General features: G+C 46.5%; 1 protein-coding gene across 1 annotated transcript in view; it reads left to right on the forward strand.

Moving 5' to 3' along the window:
* CLIC5 (chloride intracellular channel 5) overlaps positions 4,795-23,474 on the forward strand; it is a 110,408-nt gene continuing 91,728 nt past the window's right edge. The window contains exon 1 of the mRNA XM_018039166.1: positions 4,795-5,207. Coding sequence (XP_017894655.1) covers positions 5,145-5,207 — 63 coding nt within the window. The 5' untranslated portion in view covers positions 4,795-5,144. The remainder of the gene's footprint in view (positions 5,208-23,474) is intronic.

Consider the following 23,474-nt stretch of genomic DNA (forward strand, 5'->3'; position numbering starts at 1 on the left):
TTACTCTTGTGTCTTCTATACTCTTGCTGACTTTTTGTCTTCTTCTGCTATCAGTTTCTAACAGAGGAGGGTTTTAGTCTCCAGTGCAATTGCATGTTTGTCTTTTTCCTCTTTCAGTTTTATCACTTTTGCTTTATGTATCTTGAAGCTCTGTTATTAGGTACATACACACTTAGGGTTGTTATAGCTTTTGATGACTTGACTCTTTTATCATTATGTAATATTCCTCTTTATCCATGATGAGTTTCTTTTTCTGGAGTCTATTTTGTTTGGTGTTCATATGGTGACTTTCTTTTGATTAGCAGTTGCATGGTATTTTTTTCCCATCTGCTTACATTTGAAGTGAGATTCTGTGACAGCACATAGTTAGATCTTGGTTGGCTTGTTTTTAATCCAATCCAAAAATCTCCAGCTTTTAAAAGTATTTATTTATTTGGCTGTGTTGTCAAGTTTTAGTTGCAGCATATGGGATCTTTCTTGGGTCATGTGGGATCTTTCCTTGCAGTGTACAGATTCTCTAGTTGTGGGGTGTGGGCCCCAGGGTCTATGTGCTGCCATACATGTGCCCAGCTGCCTGTGGCACATGGGATCCTTCCAGACCAAGGATCCAACCCATATCCCCTGACTTGCAAGGCAGACTCTTAACCTCTGGACCACCAGGGAAATCCCCGATCTCCAACTTTTAGTTGCGTTTAGACCATTTATTTATTTTTTTTTAATTTTTTTTTCAAACTTCCCTAACTTTATTTTGAATTCAAGTTTGGTTTTTTTTTTTAAATTTTATTTATTTTTTATTTTTTAAATTTAAAAATCTTTAATTCTTACATGCGTTAAATTTAAGTATTGAAATGGTTAGATTTAAGCGTGCCATTGGATGCTTGGTTTTCTGTTTGCTTTCTTTTTCTTTCCTCTTAGATTATTTGAGTATTTCTTGCCATTACACTTTAACTTACATATTTTTTTAAAACCATATCTCTTCGTGTACATTTTATAGCTGTTGTTTAGGAGTGGTTACCATATGCATACCTGACTTTTCTTAATCTGCTTAGAGTTCATAGTTTGCCACTTCAAGTGATGTATAGAGATATTACAGCTATATAAATTCCTTTGCCTTCACGTTTATGTCATATAATTGCATACAAATATATTGAGAACCCAGTCAGATAAAATTTTTTATTTCAACAATCATACAAAAATATGAGTGTTACACAGATGTGCACATCATCCTTTCATTGGGGCCATTCTCATCTTCATTGTGTTACTCCAGTTTTAGTATTCGTGCTGCTAAAGTGAGCATTGAATATGTTTTTGAAGTGCTTGCCTAATAATGATTTATCCAAAACTTGCAACAAGTTTGTGAAACTATGATTACTAGAAGTACAGTCTATATGGTCAGAGAAGTGCTTTTCTCTGAAGAAAGTTAGAATTGCCTAACCAATTATACTTTAATGTAAAAGGGTAGTCATTTTATTAAAAAAAAAAAAAAGAAGTCTTTTTATTGTGAAATGAAGCAGAATGTGGAGTTAAAAACTAGAAATAGGCCAGAAGTATTTTATAACCAGAGAAGAATTTTTTTTTATTAAATGAAAGTTTATAATATCAAAACTATCAGTTATCTACAGGGATGTCCATATGGGAGGTATCTAGAAATTAAAAGGGAATTGTTCCACTTTTCAGTAGGTGGTAGATATTTGGAGAAGATGAAATAAAAGCTAACTCTCAGACTTCCTTGGTGGTCCAGTGGAAAAGAATTCGCCTGCCAATGCAGGGGGACACAAGTTTGATCCCTGGCCCGAGAAGGTCCCACCTGTCTCGGGGCAACTAAGCCCGTGGGTCACAACTTCTGAGCCCACGTGCTGCAACTACTGAGGCCCATAGGCCTACAGCCTGTGCTCTGCAACAAGAGAAGCCACCACAATGAGCAGCTCAAGCAGCGCAAGGAAGAGTAACTCCCGCTCACAGCTAGAGGAAGCCTGTGTGCAGCAACAAAGACCCAGTGCAGCCAAAAATAAAATAAGTAAAGAATGTTTTTTTTTTTAAAAAAAATCTAACTCTGCTAGGTTTGGGATTAGGGGGAAATAGAGGTCATACCACATATTATTAAGCTCATAGCCAAGAAAATAATCACATGTGTAAAGCATCTTCACTCAGGAAAAATAAAAATAAAAAGCCCTCAAAGGCACTTTGGCATAAAATGTCATTTACCTCTGTCAATTACTATTGCAAATATTGTCCACAGTCCAGAACAGGGAAGTGATGAGTCTGTGCGGCACGCAGTGAAGGTAGCCGTCTCCCTCAGTAACCTTGTCTTTCCCAGAGTATGCAGTCACTGGCTTGGAATGCACAGCTGTGAAGGTGACAGCTAAAGGCTTCAGTGATGTAAGCCTGAAACCGGGGAGGAGAGCAATTAAGCCTCACCTTGATTAAGCTGCAGGGTACCATGAGGGTTGCAAGTCGGGCTGGCGACTGTTTCCTTTGGTGAGCAGGAGACATTTGCACTTGGAGTTTATGGGGAAACAACCTGTCATAAATGGTGGTCAGGACACCTTGCCATCTTCTCTGCCGATCAGATGCCTGCCATTCAGGAAGTTGCTTCTGCTCTATGAGCTCTTTCTTTCTGGCCACTCCAATGATGATGAATAATCTCTCGGCAAGCTGACTTACATAGCCCTTTCATCTACCCAATTCGTGTGGCAGTCTGAGTTTTTCTTTACATGGGCATATTATCCTGAAACAGATTTTAATCTCCATTAAGACCAGCACAGTGCCTTTGTTTCCCAAAGTGCCTTACCCAGTGTGCACGAAGTTTGAGAGAGGTGATGAGAATAGTTGAGCCTGATTCCATCGTTTCCTAGCTGAATGACTAGGGGCAAATTACTTAAATATTAATAAATATGCCTCAGTTTTCCCACTTGTAAAACTGGGACAATAACACTATCTATAAAGATGAAATAAGTTAAGCCATGTAGAGTATTTAGCATTTTTTGCCTGGTACCTAATAAGTACTATTACTTATTTTTATTAAGTGATTAATTTTTTTCCTAGAAAGTCATGGAACAAATATGTATTTATAAGTCAGGCAGGACAGAGCACAGATAGGTTCAGCTAGAAAAGGCAAAGAACACAAACAGAAGTTGACCAGATTCCAGATATAAAAGACTTAGCACCTGTTTTTAAAAGAAACAGAGGATGGGAATGTAAATTGGTACAGCTGCATTGGAAAACCCGCTGGCAGCGCTTATTCGAGAAGAACATTCTAATGCTCTAGAAACAAGCAATACCACTCCTGAGTATACAGCCAACAAAAAGTTTCCATGTATTGTGAAAGGATGTTTGATAGAATGTTCATAGTAGCCCCATGGAAGTCATTAACTGAGAGCTATGCAAATATCCATCAGAGGGAGAATGGATAAATAACTTGTGGCAACAAAAATGGGTGGTTTCCAACTACACACTGCAGGATGGATAAACCTCACCAATGCAGTGGTGAACACAAAGGAAGCCAGACACCAAGGAGTGTATACTATGCTTGTTGTAAGATTCCAGGCAAAACTAACCTGTGCTGTTATTACAAGTCGGGATAATGAGTTAACCCCAGGTGGGTGACAGCTGTGAGAGGGAGGAGAGCTAGAAAGGAGAGACCAGGATGAGCTTCTGGGTGAGCAGCTAACATTTTACCTCTTTCTCTGGTGCAGGTGTCATGGATGAGTTCAGACTGTGAAAATATATTGAACTGTCCACTTATGATATGCATATTTTTCTATAGGCATATTCAGTTCAGTTCAGTCGCTCAGTTGTGTCGGACTCTGTGACCCCATGGACTGCAGCACTCCAGGCTTCCCTGTCCATCACCAACTCCTGGAGCTTACTCAAACTCATGCTCATCGAGTTGGTGATGCCATCCAACTATCTCGTCCTCTGTCATCCCCTTCTCCTCCTGCCTTCAATCTTTCCTAGCATCAGGGTCTTTTTCAGTGAGTCAGTTCTTTGCATCACCTGGCCAAAGTATATGGACAGTATAGTCCATGGAATTCTCCAGGCCAGAATACTGGAGTGGGTAGCCTTTCCCTTCTTCAGGGATCTTCCCAACCTGAGGATCGAACCCAGGTCTCCTGCATTGCAGGAGGATTCTTTACCAGCTGAGCCACAAGGGAAGCCTATATGGGTATTATATGCCATTAAAAAAGGAGAACAGAAATAAAATAAAAATAGAAAACCAAAAAAAAAAAAAAAAAAGGAGAAAGCCAAAGAATAAAACAAAACGAAAGAAGGGGAAAGCAAAACAGCCCAGAGGTTAAAGGACACGGATCCTGACCTGGCTGGCTCGCCTCTCTACCTTACACAGCACCCTGACCTTCCCTGCCTCCTCCTCTCCCAGCCCTACTCTAACCTATCCCGCACGAGGATGGCAAATGCAGTTTTCAGGGTCCTTCCGTTCTCTTCCCGGCTCCCCATAGCTCCTCCTGGCTCTGAGCATCCCTAAGGCAGGAAGGGGGTTTCCTAGTGGAAAGGGCTGGTAGGAGAGTTAACTTGGAGGAGCTGATGCTTCGTTAAATGAACCGTAGGGCTTAAAGCCATCTCTTTTTCTGTCTCATCCTCCCCCGCCTCCTCTCACACTTCCTCCCCCTTTATCTTTCCCAGAACATCCTCCTATCCCGGCGGTGGTGTAGCGGCGCTGGTCCGCGGCGCGCCCGCGGGGCCCGGGATGCGGGGCGGGGGCCGCGCTTGCCCGGAGCCCCTCCCGCCCGCCGGGTTGACCCCGCCCCGCGGCGCCGGCTATTTTGGGCGCGGGCGGCGGCCGCAGGATCGCCGCCCGGCGCGGATCCTGTGACACCTCCCAGCGCGCGCACTTGTTGCTCCCGGGACCTGCCGCCCATCCTCGAGCCCACCTTGTCCGCCTCGTCCTCTGCCCTCTCCTGGCTTCTCTCTTTCCGTGCGATCGCCCGGAACATCGATCCCTCAGGCACTGCTGTCACCGGCTGGGGAAATAGATTAAAGAAACTAGAAAAATAAACGCCCTCCGTAGGCCACCCCCGCCTTCCCCGGGCAGCAGCAGCAGCAGCAGCAGCGGCAGGAGCGCTGGCCCGGGCGCCGCAGAGGTGGCGCCTCCCCGGCCCGGGACGCTGGCCCCGGGCGCCGACGGCATGACGGACGCGGCGACGGCTAACGGGGACGACCGGGACCCCGAGATCGAGCTCTTCGTGAAGGTAGGTCGGCGTCCCAGCGCCGCCGCACCTGCTGCGCCTCCAGCCGGGATCGAGGCTCACGTGCCCCGGCGCCGAGCGCTCTGGGACGCCCGACCTTCCCCAGGGAGCGCAGCCTAGCCCTGGCGGTCCCTGGGGTGGCCTTTCTGCAAACCCGAGCCTCGCTTCGGGGCTCCCGGGCGGGATGGAGTCAGGTGCATTCTGGCAGGTGGCTGTCTTCTCCGAGAGTTTGTCAAACCTGCCGCAGGACCGGCGGTCACCCTGCCTAGGCGCGATTTTGGTTTGTCCTGAAGGGGCATCTTCGGGTGCAGGGTGAGGGCAGGAACCTGGCTGGACCCATGACGATTTCTTCTAAAAAGGCGGGGGGAAGGAAGAGGGGGAAAAGAAAGCATTACTAATAATATGATCTTTGGCAAAGTAGAAATAACATTTCTTAAAACCTCCTTCCTCTCTTTTACTCTATTAAAAGAAAAGCAAAAGGGAACAAAGATGTGTTCTTGTTCTGTGATCTGCAAGGCGGAAAGCAAACACTCCACTCGCCCACATTATTATTAGTGCCATAAGCGTGTTTCCGCGGGGTTGTATCAGGAAATGCAAAGGGTGACCTGAGGCAGACTGGGAGGAGGGGGCACGGGGCGGGGGGAGTTCATTAAGTCCCCTCGCTCCCTGCGCCGAAACAGTCTAACGTCAAAAGCTGCTACTCTTCCTTTGCAACCTGGAGGAGGAAGGATGAAGGCTGATGCACCGTTTCCCGGTCCTCCAGTGTAATAAGAAAGAAACATTTGATAGGTCCTCCAGAAGCCGAGAAACCTGAGCGCAGAAGAGTTGTCTCCACGGCGGTGCAGAGTCGCCAGGACTTGGGGGAGGGGCAGCCGCCGGCAGGCTGCCTGAGGGCTGAGAACTTTCACAAAAGGGGGAAAAAAACAAAAAAACCCAAACATCTTAGAATGCAGTTTCCCTAGAAATATACAGGTAACTGAGAAGGGAAGAGAACTTGGTGCCTGTTCTGGCTGAATTTAAAAGACATGTATATTTCCCTTTATACATGGGGAAATGTATGGAAATATACAGGCCTTTTAAATTTGTTTGGTCAAACGATCCTTATCTACAAACTAAATACACAAATAGATTTTCGCAGGAAGTGTAAGATCTATATGACACTGATAGCAACCTTTTGGTCTTCGGTAATTTTTACTTATTTTACTAAAAAATAACAAACGAGCTGTGACTTATCTTACACTTGAAAAATACTCTCAGTTGGCGCAGCCTACCACAAAGTTTTGTTAAATATTTCGGCTGTGCTTTACATTTGGGGGGGTTATTTTGCAAAATTATGCATAGACGTTACATTTGGTTTTTAGTGAGACAACTTTCCTGGACCTATTTCTCTTCCCCCAAATGTGGCTTCCATCACCGTCACCCTCATTTCGTTTCTGGGACTCCTCAGGGAAGGATTTTCAGGCTCTCTGGCAGACCCAGGTAATGAAAGAGGTCATGTCCTCCGAGACTGGGCAGTGTTAGACTCAGAGCTGGCCAGGGTGCTCTGACCCCCAGCATCCAGGCCTGCGGTCTAGGGAGCAAATACGGAGAGCTTTCACAGAGCAAGGAGTATTGCTGTTCTTGAAGAAAGCTATTCTAGGACTTTCTCAGATTCCCTGGGAGCAGGTAGTTTCAGTGTCAAGTTCCTGAAAGCTATTTGAAACACAAATTGACTCTTTTAGAACCAAAAGAGCCCTTTGCCCTGCTCCTAAGTGAGAAGCCCATTCTACCCGTACCTTCTGAGTTTCAGGTTGGCAACTTGGAGGTTTTCTCCATTTGTATAAAAAGCTCACTTAGCAGCCCCCAGTGCCCACAAGAATTCTAAAGTACCCGTGTTGTCTTTTTTTTTTTTTTTCTTCCTAAAAGAAAGCAATCCATGAGAGCCAGGCAGGCCTTGGTCAGCACAGAAATCAAGTTGATGGAGAACAAAAAATCAGATAGGAAAGCTTTTGATCCCCCCACCCCCTTTTTGAGCTTCTGGTTAGTAGTGATCAGTTACAAGGGCAAGTAAAGGCTAAAAATAATTGTGAAATAAAGACACTGCCCAGGCAGCCAGCCATGTCCTGATATACAGAATCAGGTATTTCCATGGTTTATCGTGTCTTATAGCTGTAGGATTCCCATCAGAAGAAAGGCCTTGTGGAAGGTCTCAGGTATCCGAGGTGATTTCTGCAGGCCCAGCGAGGTTGGTTTCTAGGAAGCCTTCCAGGCAGGCTCTCCTCACCCAGTAAGGGTTGTGATGTGGTCATCTTCAACACTCCCTCGAAGAGACCCATCCCCCTCCAAACCTGGCCTGTCCCCTGGGAAATGTGAAAGCGAAAGTTAGTCACTCACTTGTGTCCGACTCTTTGTGACCCCATGGACTGTAGCCCACCAGTCTCCTCTGTCCATGGAATTCTCCAGGCAAGAATTCTGGAGTGGGTTGCCATTTCCTTCTCCAGAGGATCTTTCCAACCCAGGGATCAAACCCAGGTCACCCGCATTGTGGGCAGACTCTTCACTGACTGAGCCACCGGGAAAGCCTTCTGTGTGTCATTCAAAACCTTCATTATCGTGAGAGTTTCAAGGACATACAATAGATTCTACGCCACATCGATTGGTGATCATTATCTGTTACCACTGCTGCTTATTAATCATACTAAACGGTGGCATTTTAGGACTTAGGAAGCACATTCAAATACCTTATCTCATTGGCTCCCCAGCTTCATGGATCCACGAGCCTTGATTCACAGGTATAAAGTGATGGAAACAAATGACATGTGGTTCCCAAGGTCCTCTTGAGATATGATGCTGAGAGAGCACTTTGCTCTCCCTGTAACAACCTCGGGAACTAAGGATGATGGTTCATCCCATTTTATGGTTGAAAAACTCAGGTGCTCAAAGAGCATCCGTGAAATGTTCAGAAGTAGATAGCAGTAAATAACATTCAGATCCAGCCATCAGCTAGCAGTTTAGACTCTAAATTTTTTTTACTCTTTCTCGAATACCCATATGTCAGGCCTTGTACCTTCTTTTGCCAAGTCAGCCTTTCAAGTATTTCTAAGATGACACTTACTGGCCACTTACGAATCCATTCTAATGTGTTAGTCACTCAGTCATGTCCAGCTCTTTGTGACTGTAGCCCACCAGGGATTTTGTAGACCTCCATCCATGGGATTTTCCAGGCAAGAATACTGGAGTGGGTTGCCATTTCCATTTCCAGTCCATTCTAATATGGTCATGGAACGCTATCAAGGCCCCCACCCATCCCTGCTCTGTACTCCAAGTCTTTCCCTTCCAGGGAACATTCTAATGGGGATTTTTTTTTTTTTTTAAGATTTATTTATTTAATTAAAAAGCTTTTTTTTTTTTTTTTTTTTTGGCTTTGGTGTGTCTTTGTTGCTGCATGAGGGCTTTCTCTAGCTTTGGGAGTGGGGGCCACTCTTCATTGCCATGCGAGGGCTTCTCATTGCAGGGGCTTCTCTTGTGGCCGAGCGCAGGCTCCAGTAGTTGCAGCACGTGGGCTCAGAAGTTGTGGTTCCCAGGCTCTAGAGCACAGGCTCAGTAGTTGCGACGCATGGATCTAGCTGCTCTGAGGCATGTGAGCACATGGGATCCTCCTGGACCAGGGATTGAACTGGTCTCCCCTGTGCTGCAAGGCGGATTCCCAGTCACTGGACCGACCACCAGGGAAGCCGTCTCATGGGGATATGTAAGAGATCATTGACCCAACGTTTTTAATTTCTTCATCTATAAGAAGAAAGGTTTGAGTCTGTCAGCTCTCATTCTCATTTCCCAACAAATGTGAATGTGGCAGAGGGGACAGAGAAATGGGTTCAAATCTTGTCTCTGCCTCTTGTTGGCCAAATGACTCTGAACAAGTTCCATAACTTCTATGAATCTCAGCATCCCCCCTCTTAAAACAAGAGGGTGATTATAAATAAAGTGCCCTTATCTTTTATTGTCCAAACTCCTGAGAGAGAAAGGAGGTACTTCCAATAGTTAGGCTGGGACAGCAGGTGTCACCTGGGGTTGATGAGAACGTGTGGTCACCCTGGTTATGAAAATACTGTCACCACAGACTGGCTGCGAGGATGCCACGGGAACAAATAGAGGAAAACATTGTGTAAGTTGAAAATTGCTGAGAACACATTGACTTCGATAAGGATATGAGTCCCGTGGCAGATAGAACCTTTCTTGATCTGCAGGTCCCTGATTTGCCTTAGGGAACAATAGCCTGGCTGCTTCCTCACTCGCAGGGCTATTTTGAGAATAAATGAGATCATACGCAGCTGGGACTTTGATCACAAAGGGAGGACAACAGGTTAGAGTGGATAGAGGCAGTGAGCGTGGTTTACTGAAAGAAAAAAGAACAAGGAAATAAAAGCAAAACAGAAAGTGATTTGGGAAGACAAACACAGGATGTGCTGCCGTGTAGTTAGATCAAGGCATTCCTCCTTCCCTATCGACACCTCCACCTTCAGTCCCCGCCCTAGACCCCAGAGGTAGAAAGTTGCCAGAGCCACCCAGCTGGAAACAAATGTCTCTTGAGTTTCAACAGAAACCAGTGGTTCTCAAATTTGGCTACAGAATCTAACAATTTGGGGGAGATTTTTAAAGCTTCTGATGTCAGGCTGCTCCCTGGTCAGCTACATCACAATTTCTGTAGGCGGGACCCAAAAGTGGTGTTTTTACCCCCACCCCTAGGCAACTCTGTTGTGGAGCTCTTGTGCAGAGCCACTGAGTCCTGATCAGAGGCAGGTCTCTCGGCAGGCAGCTTTGCCACTACTGAGCTCGGTGGCTTTGCTAGTGTGGATGAATGTCTAGAACGTCTAACAGCCTCAGGTCATCCTACTCATTCTCATCAGGAGTGCTGTTGACAGAAAGCTCACAGCCAACAGTGCTGCAGTGAACAGATGCTGACGGCGCATAAAGCCCTTATCTGCAGGACTCCAGAACAGTCTGTGTGTGGGGTCGGTCTAGTAAATAATGATCAATTCAGCCCCTGGGGGAAACAGAACGGAGGCCTGCTGATTGTCTGATGGAAATGACTAGTCATTTCATTTATGGAGTGATCCAGAAGGCTCTGACAGTGGTGCAGAGCACAAGTCAAGTCATGGCGACCCGTGGCGTGGTCATCTGACTTCCAGAACAGACGGGATCAAATTTTGTTGTGTTACCTCTCAGACCCCAGCTCCCCACTGGCTGCCTGGTCACCTGGCCAGTCATGGGGTTATCAGGTTTTGAAGTTCCTTTTATCACATTATGCCACTGTTTTCTCCTGGTTTTGCTCTTTGGTCAGTAATGCAACACGCAAATCCATCTGCCCTGCTGTGTCAGCGGTGCATCCTTACCTGGTAACACATCCCTGGGAGTACCGATGTCAAAGGTCGGCTCATACAAGTCTCAGGTACCCTGGCAGGTGGTGACAGTGAGGGTTGGGGGTCTGAAGATGTTAAAGCCCATGGCCAGTGGTGTCAGCCCTTGCCTCCCTGCTTACCTGAGCTGTCTCTCTGGACTGTTTGGTAGCTTTCTCCACCGAGGGCAAAGAGCCTACGGGTTCAGATAAGTCAAAAGCTTTTAATTCTTGGTTTCTTTTGAAATTCAGATGCTGAGCCCATGGTAGTGGTAACAGAAGAGGCAGTAGAAGAATGCAGTTTCTGAGGGTCACCTACTGTGTGAGCTAGGATAGGCTGCCTGACATCTCTGGGCCACAGTTGTCTTGCCTGTGGAATGCTGATAATGGCAATACCTGTTTCCTGGGGTTGCTGTGAGCATTGAACGAGATGTGTAATCTGGGTAAGGCCTCCTCTGCAGGCCTAGGATAGCCCAAAAAGTGAGACGCCAAGCCCCTAGCACGTTCCTTCCTTAATGTGTCCCAGAAGTCGCTGGTGCAGAGACACAGAGCAACGGGAGTCAGAGCACAGTGGTCACCTCTGACGGGGCTGCTGCTCCAAGAGCTGGAGGCCCCCACCAACCACTGTCTGGAGGAATGTAACCCCAGGAGAGTGTAGATCGCTGACCAATGGTCAGATTCTTCCAGCTCAAGGGGTGTTGATTCCCACACAGCTCGAGGGGCTGGACTAGGATGCATCAAATTACTGGGAGTGCTACCCTGGCCCCTCCCTTTTCGGCTCCATGGGGGTGTTACTTCTGGGGTTTCATCCCCTTCTTGTCACTAGGTTCCAGGTGGAGCCTCCCAGGCTCATCTGCAGGTGCTACAGTTTTGACCCTTCAGTAGGAAGGCAGCTTCTGGAGTTTCAGGTCCTTTAGTTCCAAGAGGACCCGTGAAACCTCTATGCAGCGTTCCCATTTGCTTGCAACCTTCAAGCTCTGCCTAGCCATGGCTACTGTCCTAGAAAACACATACACACGTAGACATATTACCTATCTAGACTATTGGGAAAATGTAACAGACTCTCAATATCTGGTACCTTTAAAAACTTACCCAGGAGCCATCCCCAGTTGTCTTTTTTATGAAGATGCAAAGTGGTTAATCATGGGTTTCCTGAAGGTGAGTCTCCACCCAGGGCATCTTAGATCTGACCCTGCTGGCATTCTGAGGGGTCAGCTCCAACTACCAGGGAAGTGTCTGCCAGCTCCCTGAGTGACAACCTACTTTGGAAATTCATAGATTTATTCAAGGAATGTCTTAGATCTGAGATGTGAAATACTTAAGGGTAAATAAGATAGATAATCTGCTGTCAGAACTAAAATGAATTCTTTCTGGTAAAAAGCAATGGAGTTATTAACCTCTGGAAAGAGGTCCCCTCTGGCTCCGTTAGCACGGAGAGGTTCTTTGAGTTTTATTTATTGCAGTGCTCATGGTGCACTAGCACCATGCACTAGGCCACTGGCACCCAACCTTTGGGCCATAAAAAAGTCACTGCAAAGCTTCTTCATACAGGTTTGCCCAGCCCTGTCCTTAGGGATCCAGATTCAAGAGGTTGGGGTGAATCCTAGACATCTCCCCACGGCGATCCTCAGATTCATCAAAGATTGAGAACAGCTGGCCCAGCTTGTGGGTAAATAGGGTTGAACCTACCTGGGGGAGGATCCAAAGGGCAAGAGAAAGTTGACTCCCTACTGCAAGTATGCATTTCTTGGGATGGAGGCGGTTGAGGCAAATATGCTTATTCGCATGAGTCATCCAGGATTGACCCTAAATAAACCAGAAAAGGGAGGAAAGGAATGCTTTTGACCTCTCTTTTAAACTTGCGTCTCTTCCTCTGTAATTTTTTTTTTTTATGATATGGGAGTGACAAGTCATTTAAAAAGCTGGGTGTGAAGGAAATATTAGTAAGATAAAGAATGTGGGGAGTTAAGAGATTGAAAACAATCCATCAATCAATTAACCAATTAACAAACTTGTTTGTGGAGCCACCTACTCTGTGCCAGGCTCTGTGACAGCTGAAAGCTGGGAGGGGAGATCAGAGATGATGGTGTCTTAGCAGCCCGTAAACTAGAAGCTGAGGAGTAAAAATGCCAACATCATGCCACATACGTGGTAGGCAATGAAATGAGGGATGCATGTGGCTCAAATGAGGTCTCCAGGTCTAGTCTCGGGGAGATAGGACCTGAGTTGAACTTTCTAAAAAATATGCATACATATATACGTTTATTTATTTATTTGGCTGCGTGGGGTCTTAGTTATGGCATGCAGGATCTTCATTGTGATACACGGACTCTCTAGTTGTGGCTCGAAGGCTTAATTGTTCCACAGCATGTGGGATCTTAGTTTCCTGACCAGGGGTCAAACCCCCATCCCCTGCATTGCAAGGTGGATTCTTAGCCCCTGAACCACCAGGGAAGTCCCTGAGTTGTGCTCTGAAGAGTGATGAGGAGTCGCTGAGTGCCTGGGAGTGGGGTATTCAAGGCTGGCCCCAAACAGTGGCATAGGGAAGGACACAGTTGGAAATACGAGAAAGAAACACAATGGTGAGAAAGGGCTTTGAATGACAGCTAAGTGATTTTTGATCCCTTGTGAGTAATGCAGAGTAACCAGAGGGTTCTACCCAGAATAGGAGCTTGATTTGGTCCCTGCTTTGTTAGAATGCGTCCTATACTGCTTTGCACAATGTGGTGGGAAGACTAATGAGTTCAAAGTTAGAATATCTGGATTCTAGGTCCGGCTGCACTATGTGCTGGTTGTGTGACTTTCTTTAAGGCCAAACTTCCTCTTCTGTAAGATGGGCTCAATGATCATAAAATCACAGAATTTTTGACTGGGAAAAACCTCTGTGGAGTCATCTGGTCCGATGCCCTCTTATCAGATAAATTCACTGCCTAACATTTTGGGTTACATGTGCTTTATGGGCTTAAGGAAAAGCCGTGAGAAGACACACGAGCTGCTGCTCTTCTTGCCTTTGCTTGTATGACTGTGTTCAAGGTGGCTGTGAATAAGGAGAGCCTTGAGAGGCCGGGAGGAGGCTTCTGCAGTGTTGCTTGCGGGGAGGCCATCATGAACCCAAGCCAGGGCTAAAAGGAGGAGCATGCTGGGGAAGTGTGATGTGGCTACAGAATGAGTACAGGCCCTGGAAAAAGCCTGTGCAAACACAGGAGGGAGGCTCAAGCTTTAGATTCACGGTCAGTTCTCCTCTGGAGAGGCCGGTTTCCATGTCTGGAATGATGGATGCTAGTGGTGGGCTTGACCATTATTGTCTAAGTTGTTGTAAGTGGATTGAGTGCAGATGAACGAATGGAGCTTCACGGTTCCCTTGAACTCGGAACCCCGAAGGATCTAGGGTGGAAATAGAGCCGTGAGGAGTGGAGCTGAGAGCAGTCTTCAGGTTTTAGAACTGTTCTGTTTGAGATGACAGCAGGCCAGAGTGGAGGGCGCATGGCCATTGGAGTGCTGGAAAACGAGAGCTAAGAATGAGATAAAGATCGGACTTGAACTTGTGCTTCCTTCCTACTGTTGAAAGAATGGGTTCCCTGAAGGTGGGAGCTTGGGGAAGCGGGTAAAGGCTGTGCTTTAGCAAATGCCCGTGTGAGAGGGAAAAACGAGGCACAGGAGGATTTAGCAAAGGTGATGACAAAGCAGAGAGGAAATAAACATGACATCTCAGACGGAGGAAACCACATCAATGATGGCTGTAGAGGCAAGAAGGGGTTAGGAAGTGTCTAGAAGAATTCAGTGTTCTGCTGGGCTGTGGCAAAGCCTGTGAAGAGATGCGGGGAGGGTGGACAGTTCGAGTTGGATCATGGGGCAAACTGAGTGATTTGGGTTTTTATTTAAAATGCAAAAGATTGCATGTGTTAACCTCCTGCTTGTGGGACAACTGTATTTTAAAAGAGGAAGTACTTAATTTTCTGTAGGTGGCATGGCTGCCCCCAGAGAGGTATTCTCTGGAGCTCAAGGTAATGTTTTCCACTTCTGTTTATCATTATTCTGCAGTAAGCGGGTAAGGATCAAGTATAAGACTAGAGATAACCCAGAAAATGTAGGAGGGAGTGTGTGTAGTGAATGGACTCCAACTGGGAACCCATTAGCTAGAACACAGAGGAAGTGAAAACCATGTCCCAGTTACTATTGCTTAAAAACTCAGTTTGGGAGGTTGGCATGGCAACTGATAAAGACTTCTTGACTCAGCCAAAGCTCCCCTCCCTTCCCTGCCCACCTCTGCTTCCTAATGCTGACAGGGAGCAGAGGGCCAGGAAACACAGCAGGTGGGTGGTTGGGGGGAAGGACAACCTCACCTGCCTTTTATTCATTTTCACTTTTGAGTCCTTGTCATTTTATAGTCATATCATAAAATCTAGCATCCACTGTGTCTTTGTTTTTTTGCCTTGGAAACCAAAGGAGCCATATGTCTGTGGTCCTTTATCACAAATGCCTCAGATTTTTCCTGTGGAGATAAAGGGTTCTGGGCAGGGCTGGACCACAGGACTTTGAGGAGAGAGAGATGCCACATGGGGAGGGTCATGTGACCTCTTCTCCCAGGAGTACTGTAGGAGTACAGCAGAGATATGATCTGTCTGATGGGATTTCTGTAAGGATCAAATAAAATCAGAACATGAACTCCTTTCGTAAATTAGAGCTTTCATTGTTTAACGTATTGTATTATTGGTCAGTATGCACTCATCACCTTGTTCACAGAATAGCTCAGTGCGGAGTTTGGTGAATGACCTCCCCTCCTCTGGCCCCTTCTTCTCTGTGGTCCTGCCCTCCACTAAGGCTGCCAGATCCTCTGCTGGACTCTGCACTGGATCAACAGAGGAAAGGATGGAGCATCACAGGGAAGAATGGAGGATCCCACGCAGAGTTTGCATGGTCCCTGCCTAGAAGTGGCTGAATCACTTCCACCCACTTTGCATAGGCTGAAGCGTGAGTGTTATCCACTGTGTTTTCAGGAAAAGGTGAAGTAGGTTTGACAAACAACAAACCCATCTCTACCGTAGAAATGATTTATTACCTCATTTCCTACAGCTACATCATCTCATCAGCCCCTAAGATGGCATCCTGTCAGCAGTCTCTCTCTCCTCCTGCCCACCATGGTTGATTCTTGTTGTTTTTTAGTCTCTAAGTCATGTCTGACTCTTTTGCAACCCCATGGACTGAAGCCTGCCAGGCTCCTCTGTCCATGGGATTTCCCAGGCAAGAATACTGTCATAGGTTGCCATTTCCTTCTCCAGGGGATCTTCCTGACCCAGGGATTGAACCTGTGTCCTCTGCACTGGCAGGTGGATTCTTTACCACTGAGCCACGTGGTAAGCCCACCACGTCTGATACACTGAGCTTACTCTTCCTGGAATACTGTCTCTGTCATATCTACTCCTCTTCCGGCTATATCAAGTTCACCTCCTTCTGCCTGACATTGACGATATTCCAACCAAGCCTTTGTTCCCTCTCCTGGCTTGATTTCCTAGACTCTCCTAAAATGGTTCCTTTTGTGTCCATACAGTTTCAGAAGCATTTTTGAGTCTCTCATCTGATATCTCAGAGATGCAGATGATGTCACTCTAATTGCAGAAAGGCGAAGAGGAACTAAAGAGCCTCTTGATGAGAGTGAAAAAGGAGGGTGGAAAAGCTGGCTTAAAACTCAGCATTCAAAAAACTAAGATCATGGCATCCAGTCCCATCACTTCAGAGCAGATAGACAGGGAAAAAGTGGAAACAGTGGCAGATTTTCTTTTTGTAGGCTCCAAAGTCACTGCAGATGGTGACTGCAGCCTTGAAATTAAAAGACGCGTGCTACTTGGAAGAAAAGTTATGACAAACCTAGAGATGGTGTTAAGAAGCAGTGACATCACTTTGCTGACAAAGGTCCATATAGTCAAAGCTATGGTTTTTCCAGTAGTCACGTACAGATGTGAGAGTTGGACCATAATGAAGGCTGAGTGCTGAAGAACTGATGCTTTCGAACTGTGGTGCTGGAGAAGACTCTTGAGAGTCCCTTGAACAGTAAGATGGTCAAACCAGTCTATCCTAAAGGAAATTAACCCTGAATATTCATTGGAAGGGCTGATGCTGAAACTGAAGCTCTAATACTTTGGCCATCTGATGCTTAAGAGCCGACTCATTGGAAAAGACCCTGATGCTGGGAAAGATTGAGGGCAGGAGGAGAAGGCGGTGACAAAGGATGAGATAGTTGGATAGTGTCACTGACTCAATGGACATGAGTTTGAGTAAACTCTGGGAGATAGTGAAGGACAGAGAAGCCTGGCGTGCTGTAGTCCATGGGGTCGCAAAGAGTCAAACATGACTGAGAGCCTGAACAAGAACAGTATATGATTTTATCCTCAAGCAGTCTCTTGGAGAAAGGAAGAGATTTAATCCCCATGAGAGACAAGGTGACTTTCTGGGGCCTGTACTCCACATTCTTCTGCAGGAGCTGAGGTCCTGACCCCAGGCTGGAGTGATCTTGACCAGAACAGGGTGTCCCAGCCTTGCATGATTACATAGTTCACTTGGGACACTTTTCAAATTCCAGCACACGCTTATGAATCAGGGTCTTCAGAAGTGGAGGTCCTGGACATCTGTAGTTGGCTGGTGCCCCAGGATTCCAATGCATAGTCCATTATGTGAGCACTGCCCATGACCTAACAAGGGTCCCTATGGACACCCCGGATCCAGAGAAGGGAGTCTAACGGTGGGAATGTGAAGGATGGGGATAGGCACTGGAGAGAAATCTGAGGGGCAAGTGAGTCTACCAGCTGTGCCTAGGTCACCTCAATGTACATTATATTCCAGTCATCTTAAATGTTGACCTTTGACTTTAAACCTGCTCTATGGCCTATGGAATTAAAAGCGGTCATGGGTTTGTGGCTTTGTTTTGTTTTGTGTTGTTTTGTTTTTGGTACAGCTGTTCATCCCCATGCCCAGAATATAATGCACTTGAAGTGGAAAATGTCAGGAATTCATGGGGGGCCAGATGTCGGTGGCGGGGGGGTGGGGTGGGGGGTGGAGTGGGAGAAACAGAGGGGAGCTGACTTGATTTATGAAGGAGAAAAATCAACCCTCATTCCCCAGTTCTCTTTGGTCCCATGGTTGTGTCTGCATTTTCAAAAGTCAGAGAATAAGTTTGGAAACCGGATAATAATAGCCATGGCTGTGCACTGTTCTGATTGTGTAGTGACAGTGTCGGTCACTCAGTCATGTCCGACTCTTTGCGACCCCATGGACTGTAGCCCATCAGGCTCCTATGTCCATGGAATTCCCCAGGCAAGAATATTCGAGTGGGCTACCATTTCCTTCTCCTGGGGATCTTCTCGACCCGAGCATGGAACCTGGGCCTCCCACATTACGGGTAGATCCTTTACTGTCTGAGCCACCAGGGAAGGCCATGCTGCTCTGAAGCCCTTGCTTATTTAGCTCCTTGAATTCCGTGGGGAAGGGGGCGCTATTATTGCTATTAATTGCTCTCAAGTTAGAGATGAGGAAAGTGAAGCTCAGAGAGACTGATCCCCTGTCCAAGGCCTCAGAGCTAGGACCCATCCTGAAGCAATGGGACTTGTGCTCCCTGCTGCCTCATCGCACCCAGACCCTCAGCTGTGTGAAGAGAATGTGCTTGTGCTGAGTCAAGAGATGCTTTTTTAAAATTTTTATTTTTTTACATTTTACTTTATTTTACTTTACAATACTGTATTGGTTTTGCCATACATCAACATGAATCCGCCACGGGTGTACATGTGTTAATGGCAGCTGGAGTAGGATGCCCATGACTTTGCCTTCCCTTAACTCTCTGTAGGTCACAATGAATAGTCCAAAGCCAAGTCAGATCTCGACATTAGAAGCCAGGCAGTGATCACACAGGGAAGTCAGAGCTGTCTAGAGACCCACTGGTTCTCAAATCTTCTTCCTGTTTCTGCTGTCAGTCAACTCCTACCTTTTGATGTCAATCAGTTCCCACCCTTCCATTGACTGCTTTGCTTTAAGGTCTGTCCCCAGAGGTCCTATTTAAAATGTGCTACCCTGCATGGCCTATATCTGGACACTGTAGCCCTTGCTGCCACCTTGGTTCTCATTGCTTTATCAGATCAGGAGGCAGGAAGAAGAGGATGAGAAGGAGGGGCAGAGAGAGAGCAGCATGTGCGCTAAGCTTGTTACCCATCAGGCTGGGAGGAGAGGTAGTACCTGCTGTGTGATATGTGTGGGTGGCTACCCAAGGCAGACTCTGCCCACCTTGCCAATAGATGGCCATTGGCCAGAGTGCCTCAGGAGTCTGGGGTAAGCTTTGAAACTCATCTCTGCAAGGAGGGACCCCCTTGTCTTGAGATAAACCTATGTTTATCCCAGTTACTCTGCCCTTATTCCATTACTAAGAACTAGACTCACTTATTGGAGAAGGAAATGGCAACCCAGTCCAGTATTCTTGCCTGGAGAATCCCAGGGACAGAGATGCCTAGCAGGCTACAGTTCATGGGGTCGCAAAGAGTCAGACACGGCTTAGCAACTAAACTAGACTCATTTCTAGAGCTACAGTAGAGTCCTACAATGAAAATAATTGCAGACAATTTGCCAGGGCACTCCAAACATGAACAATGCTACATCAAAAGAAAACAGTGTTTCTCCTGGCATTCAGTGGGTTCCACTGAGTCCTCATGAGATTCCAGCAGCTTCTGAGGAGCCTGATGGTGCTTTTGATAAGAGGACACTAAGGCCCAGAGAGGCTAGGCTGTTATATTGCCACATAGCAGTCTGAAGTGAGGAGGAAGAAATGAGCTACTGGCTGCAGTTTACTCCATGGGGGCCCAGCCTCACGGATGCTCAGCCCTTTCTGAGTCATTCTGAGACACATGACATAGTCAAAAGCAGCAAGATGGTGGGAATCTTTGATAATAAACTCAATTGTTTGAGCATCTCTTGTGCTCCAGACATTGTGCTCACCACTCCATTTATTTCAGTATCCCTAATGCCATGGGGTAGGTACATGGTGACTGATTTACCAGTGGGAAACCTAGGGCTTGGAAATGTTAAGGCTTAACTTGGGGTCCCATGGAAAGTGGTAGAGTTGAAATTCAAACCCAGGTCTGACTGACTACAAAACCACATCTTGTATGTTAGTAATGAAAAGTAGCAAAACTAAAGTCAAACACGCTCACAATGCACTTTTCCATGTGGCAGCTGTCGAGTGAGGTTGACCAGGTGCCTGGCCCCGAGTCTGGAAGAAAGTAAGATACACAAGGCAGATACCATCAGGCACAGACAGAACTTGAAGTCTGGGATAGAAGGGCGGGCAGGGCAGCCACTGGACATGCAGGAGACCTGGGACCAAGGGCAAGTACAGGCTATTGGGAGGTGGAATCAAGGGGGCTCGAAGGCACTGAGCTGAGTTTTGGGGCACAAGCAGATAAGGGCTTGGGTTTAAGTTCAGGGCTGGATAATGAGGTGGAGAAGGAGAAGCCATCCAGTTCTCCTTCCAGCAGACCTGTTGCCAGGGGAGATTCTGAGGAGCTAGTGATGAAAGGCCCGTGTTTTCCTCCCCATCCGGACCCCAGGAGCTTCTCTTGACCAGGAGAACAAGGGCACACTGGAGAGAGCCCAAGGCCTATCCCTCTGGCCCTGCTCCCACTTTAGGTCACTGTAAAGGGCAACTGGAGCTTATCGAGGCCTGATACTCTTCAGAAAACATTTTTTGACTTGCGTGCCAAGAACCACATTATCAAGGGTGAGGCACCTTTCATTCCAGTGTGGAGATAAAAGGTCCTCAGAGGGAACGCCTGGCTGGTTAACAGTTTGGGGTGAAGGAGTACCTCCCAATATGTGACCAGACATCAGCTGAGGATGACAAAGGAGCAGTTATCAGATGCACCTCATGGATGAAGGGCTTGTGACATGGGGAGAGGATGGTCTGCAAAGAGCTAGGAAAAGAAGCCAGGGATGGAAGACAGCTATCACACATGACATGGCTGTCCCCTGAGCTGGTGCTGATTTCCTTCAGTTGGGTTCAAACAAGGAGGACAGTATCCAACTGGCATGGTTACCCTGAAGTCACAGATTAGATAGAGCCTTTCCTCATAGCTGGCTGTTTCCTACAAAGGAGTGTGTGCACCATCATTTTATTATTGCTTTACACACACACACACACACACACACACACACACACACACACACACACACACACAGGGTTCCCTGGTGGCTCAGATGGTAAAGCGTCTGCCTGCAATGCGGGAGACCTGGGTTTGATCCCTGGATCAGGAAGATCCCATGGAGAAGGGAATGGCAACCCACTCTAGTACTCTTGCCTGGACAGTCCCACGGACAGAGGAGCCTGGTAGGTGATAGTCCATAGGGTTGCAGAGTTGGACATGACTGAGCGACTTCACTTTCCTTTCACTTTATACACACACACGTATACACATGTACGTACATTATCATAATATTTATACATAATACATAATGTACATACACATTTTTACATATCCACTTTTCTCCCAAGGTTTGAGGTCCAAGACTGAAATGTGTATATCCATATGGTGTTTGACATACACCATATGCTCAACTACTGATACTGCTATATAGAGCTGTATGTGTCTTTGCACTTATTCCGTATTTACTGGATATATACTGAGTTTCAGCAATACAGTGGAATTCAGAAAGGGTTCTGTTTGCTTCTGCTTCCCGTCCCTCTAGGCTTTTGGCCTGGTCATTAGGGTTTTTTCATCTCTAAGAGGATTGGATGACATGATAGTCAAGGTCCCTTTCAGCTCAGTGATTCTTGAAAGGTTCTTGGATAGATTCTTGGATAGATTGATTCTTAGATAGATTCTCTGTATACTGAGCACAGTGGGAGGCCTGATGGAAGATTTCAAAGGGACCCTCTCAAGCAGTTTACTGTCTACTTGGTGAGGGGTCTTAGAGCTCCCTTAACCTAGATTGAGGTCAGCAAGCCTTTTCCATAAAGGGTCACATAGTAAATATTTTTAGCCTTGAAGTCCATGCAGTCTCCATCACAGCTATGCAGTTCTGTCACTGTAGCAAGAAAGCGGCCATGGACAATATGTGGTTGATGGGCATGCCTGTGTTTTAATAAAACTTTATTTATAAAAACAAGTGGTAGGCTGACCCCTGACCTAGGAGCCAGGCTGACAAGGAAATGAACTGCCCGAGGTGCATTGTCCAGAGCAGAGGTCTTGGCCTTTGCTGTCACAAGGTGAGGTTGGAGGGGCTGCCTTCCAGGGAGGTGCCCACGCTCACCTGTCACTCTCCTTGCCACTAAGCCTTGAGGTCTGGCCATCCAGGGTGGAGCTGTAAGATGACACGTTGTGAATTCCTTGTAGGATGTTTCTGGGTGAATCCGCATTATTAATTCATCTATTCTGCCTGTGATGAAATATTCCTGGAAACTGAGGCTCTAGCCTTTGGTTCCAGACCCAGGAAGAGCTTTCTGTGGTTGTGGACTTGAGTCCTTGTGCAGGAGAGTAATGTGGAAAGCGAGCCCTTTCCCCCTCCTGCCAGCGTGCATTGTGTCTCATGTCCTGCTTTGGGGGTGTTGTTCTGTCAAATGATCCTCTTGACGTTTACCACTTGGCCTGCTTTCCACCAAGCCCCGTGCTGCTGACACACGCGTCTTCTCCAGGCAGTGCTGTGATATCTGTGAGCTGGGACACAGCCACCTGGCAATGAGCAGGTGCTACAGGGTCTGCCCAGGCACATCACCAGGTAAAAATACAATCATGACCGCATTTCTCAACCAATTCTGCACACCACGTGAGACAGGTAAGCAGTTCAAACAGGCACGCCGATCGACGAGGCTTCGTACCGCTGCTCAAGGAAGTGAATCTCCTGAGGAAGGAGAATGTTGTTTTATAAGGCTAGCATTCCTAACAGTAAACACTTGGAATGGTTTCTGCCCTTGACTCCCCTGGGCCCTTGACCAAGACACTTGGCCTCTCTGGGGAATTTTTCAACTATGAAATAGATGGAACCGCATTCCGGGGCTGGCTGGATCCTGGCCTCAGTACAGATTGTGTAAATTCATGGAATCCACTTATGGTCTCTGGCTGCTGTTGACTGATTTTGATAACTTTCACACTGGCCCGTTTCATTATGTGTGTTTGTGTGTCTGTGCGTGCCTGTATTTATCTCTGCATGTATCTTTATGTGTATGTATATGTGTCTGTGTGCATCTGTGTGTCCGTGTGTGTGTCTGTGCATGTCTGTGTGTGTCTGTGTGTATCTCTGTGTGTGTATGCCTTCTTTCCTCAAATTCAAGGACTTCTTTTTCAACAATTTCAGATACCATGGTTTGGCAGAAAATTGGTTCTTTCGAATGCCAACAAAGTGATAACAAAAGCTACTTTTGCTCACTATTCATATGTTTATATTTTGGAGAGTATTTTCAATGATTTCAGTATTGACATGTGTAGGGGACATTTGTCTTACTTTGCTGTGACTCTGCACCATTTGAGTATGCTTTTTCTGGGCCCTGGTTCTTTAAGATGTCAGGAATTGGCTTTCTAGCCTGTTTCCTTTTCTGCTTAAATTAGCTACAATGAGCCCTGTGCTTGGCTACCAAGAGCCCTTATCAGTATTTCCTTAGGAAAGGTTGTGCAACAGAGTCTTCTTTTATATCCTAATGATTTTATGACATTACTTACAATACCCAGTTTAAGTGCTTAGACTCTGCTGTTAGGATATTTAACACCAAATATTCTCTGATAAGTTCAGTGACCTCTTTGGGATGATTTTAATAGAGTCTGACAAAAATGTAGATCTGGATCCTACGGAGTTCTTGTCATGAGCGTGGAAGCATCTGACTCACTGGAGAAGATGGGGATCAAGTAGATCATGCTATGATTCCCTCCTGC

The sequence above is a fragment of the Capra hircus genome, chromosome 23 (assembly GCF_001704415.2).
Source record: "Capra hircus breed San Clemente chromosome 23, ASM170441v1, whole genome shotgun sequence".
Lineage (NCBI taxonomy): Eukaryota > Metazoa > Chordata > Mammalia > Artiodactyla > Bovidae > Capra > Capra hircus.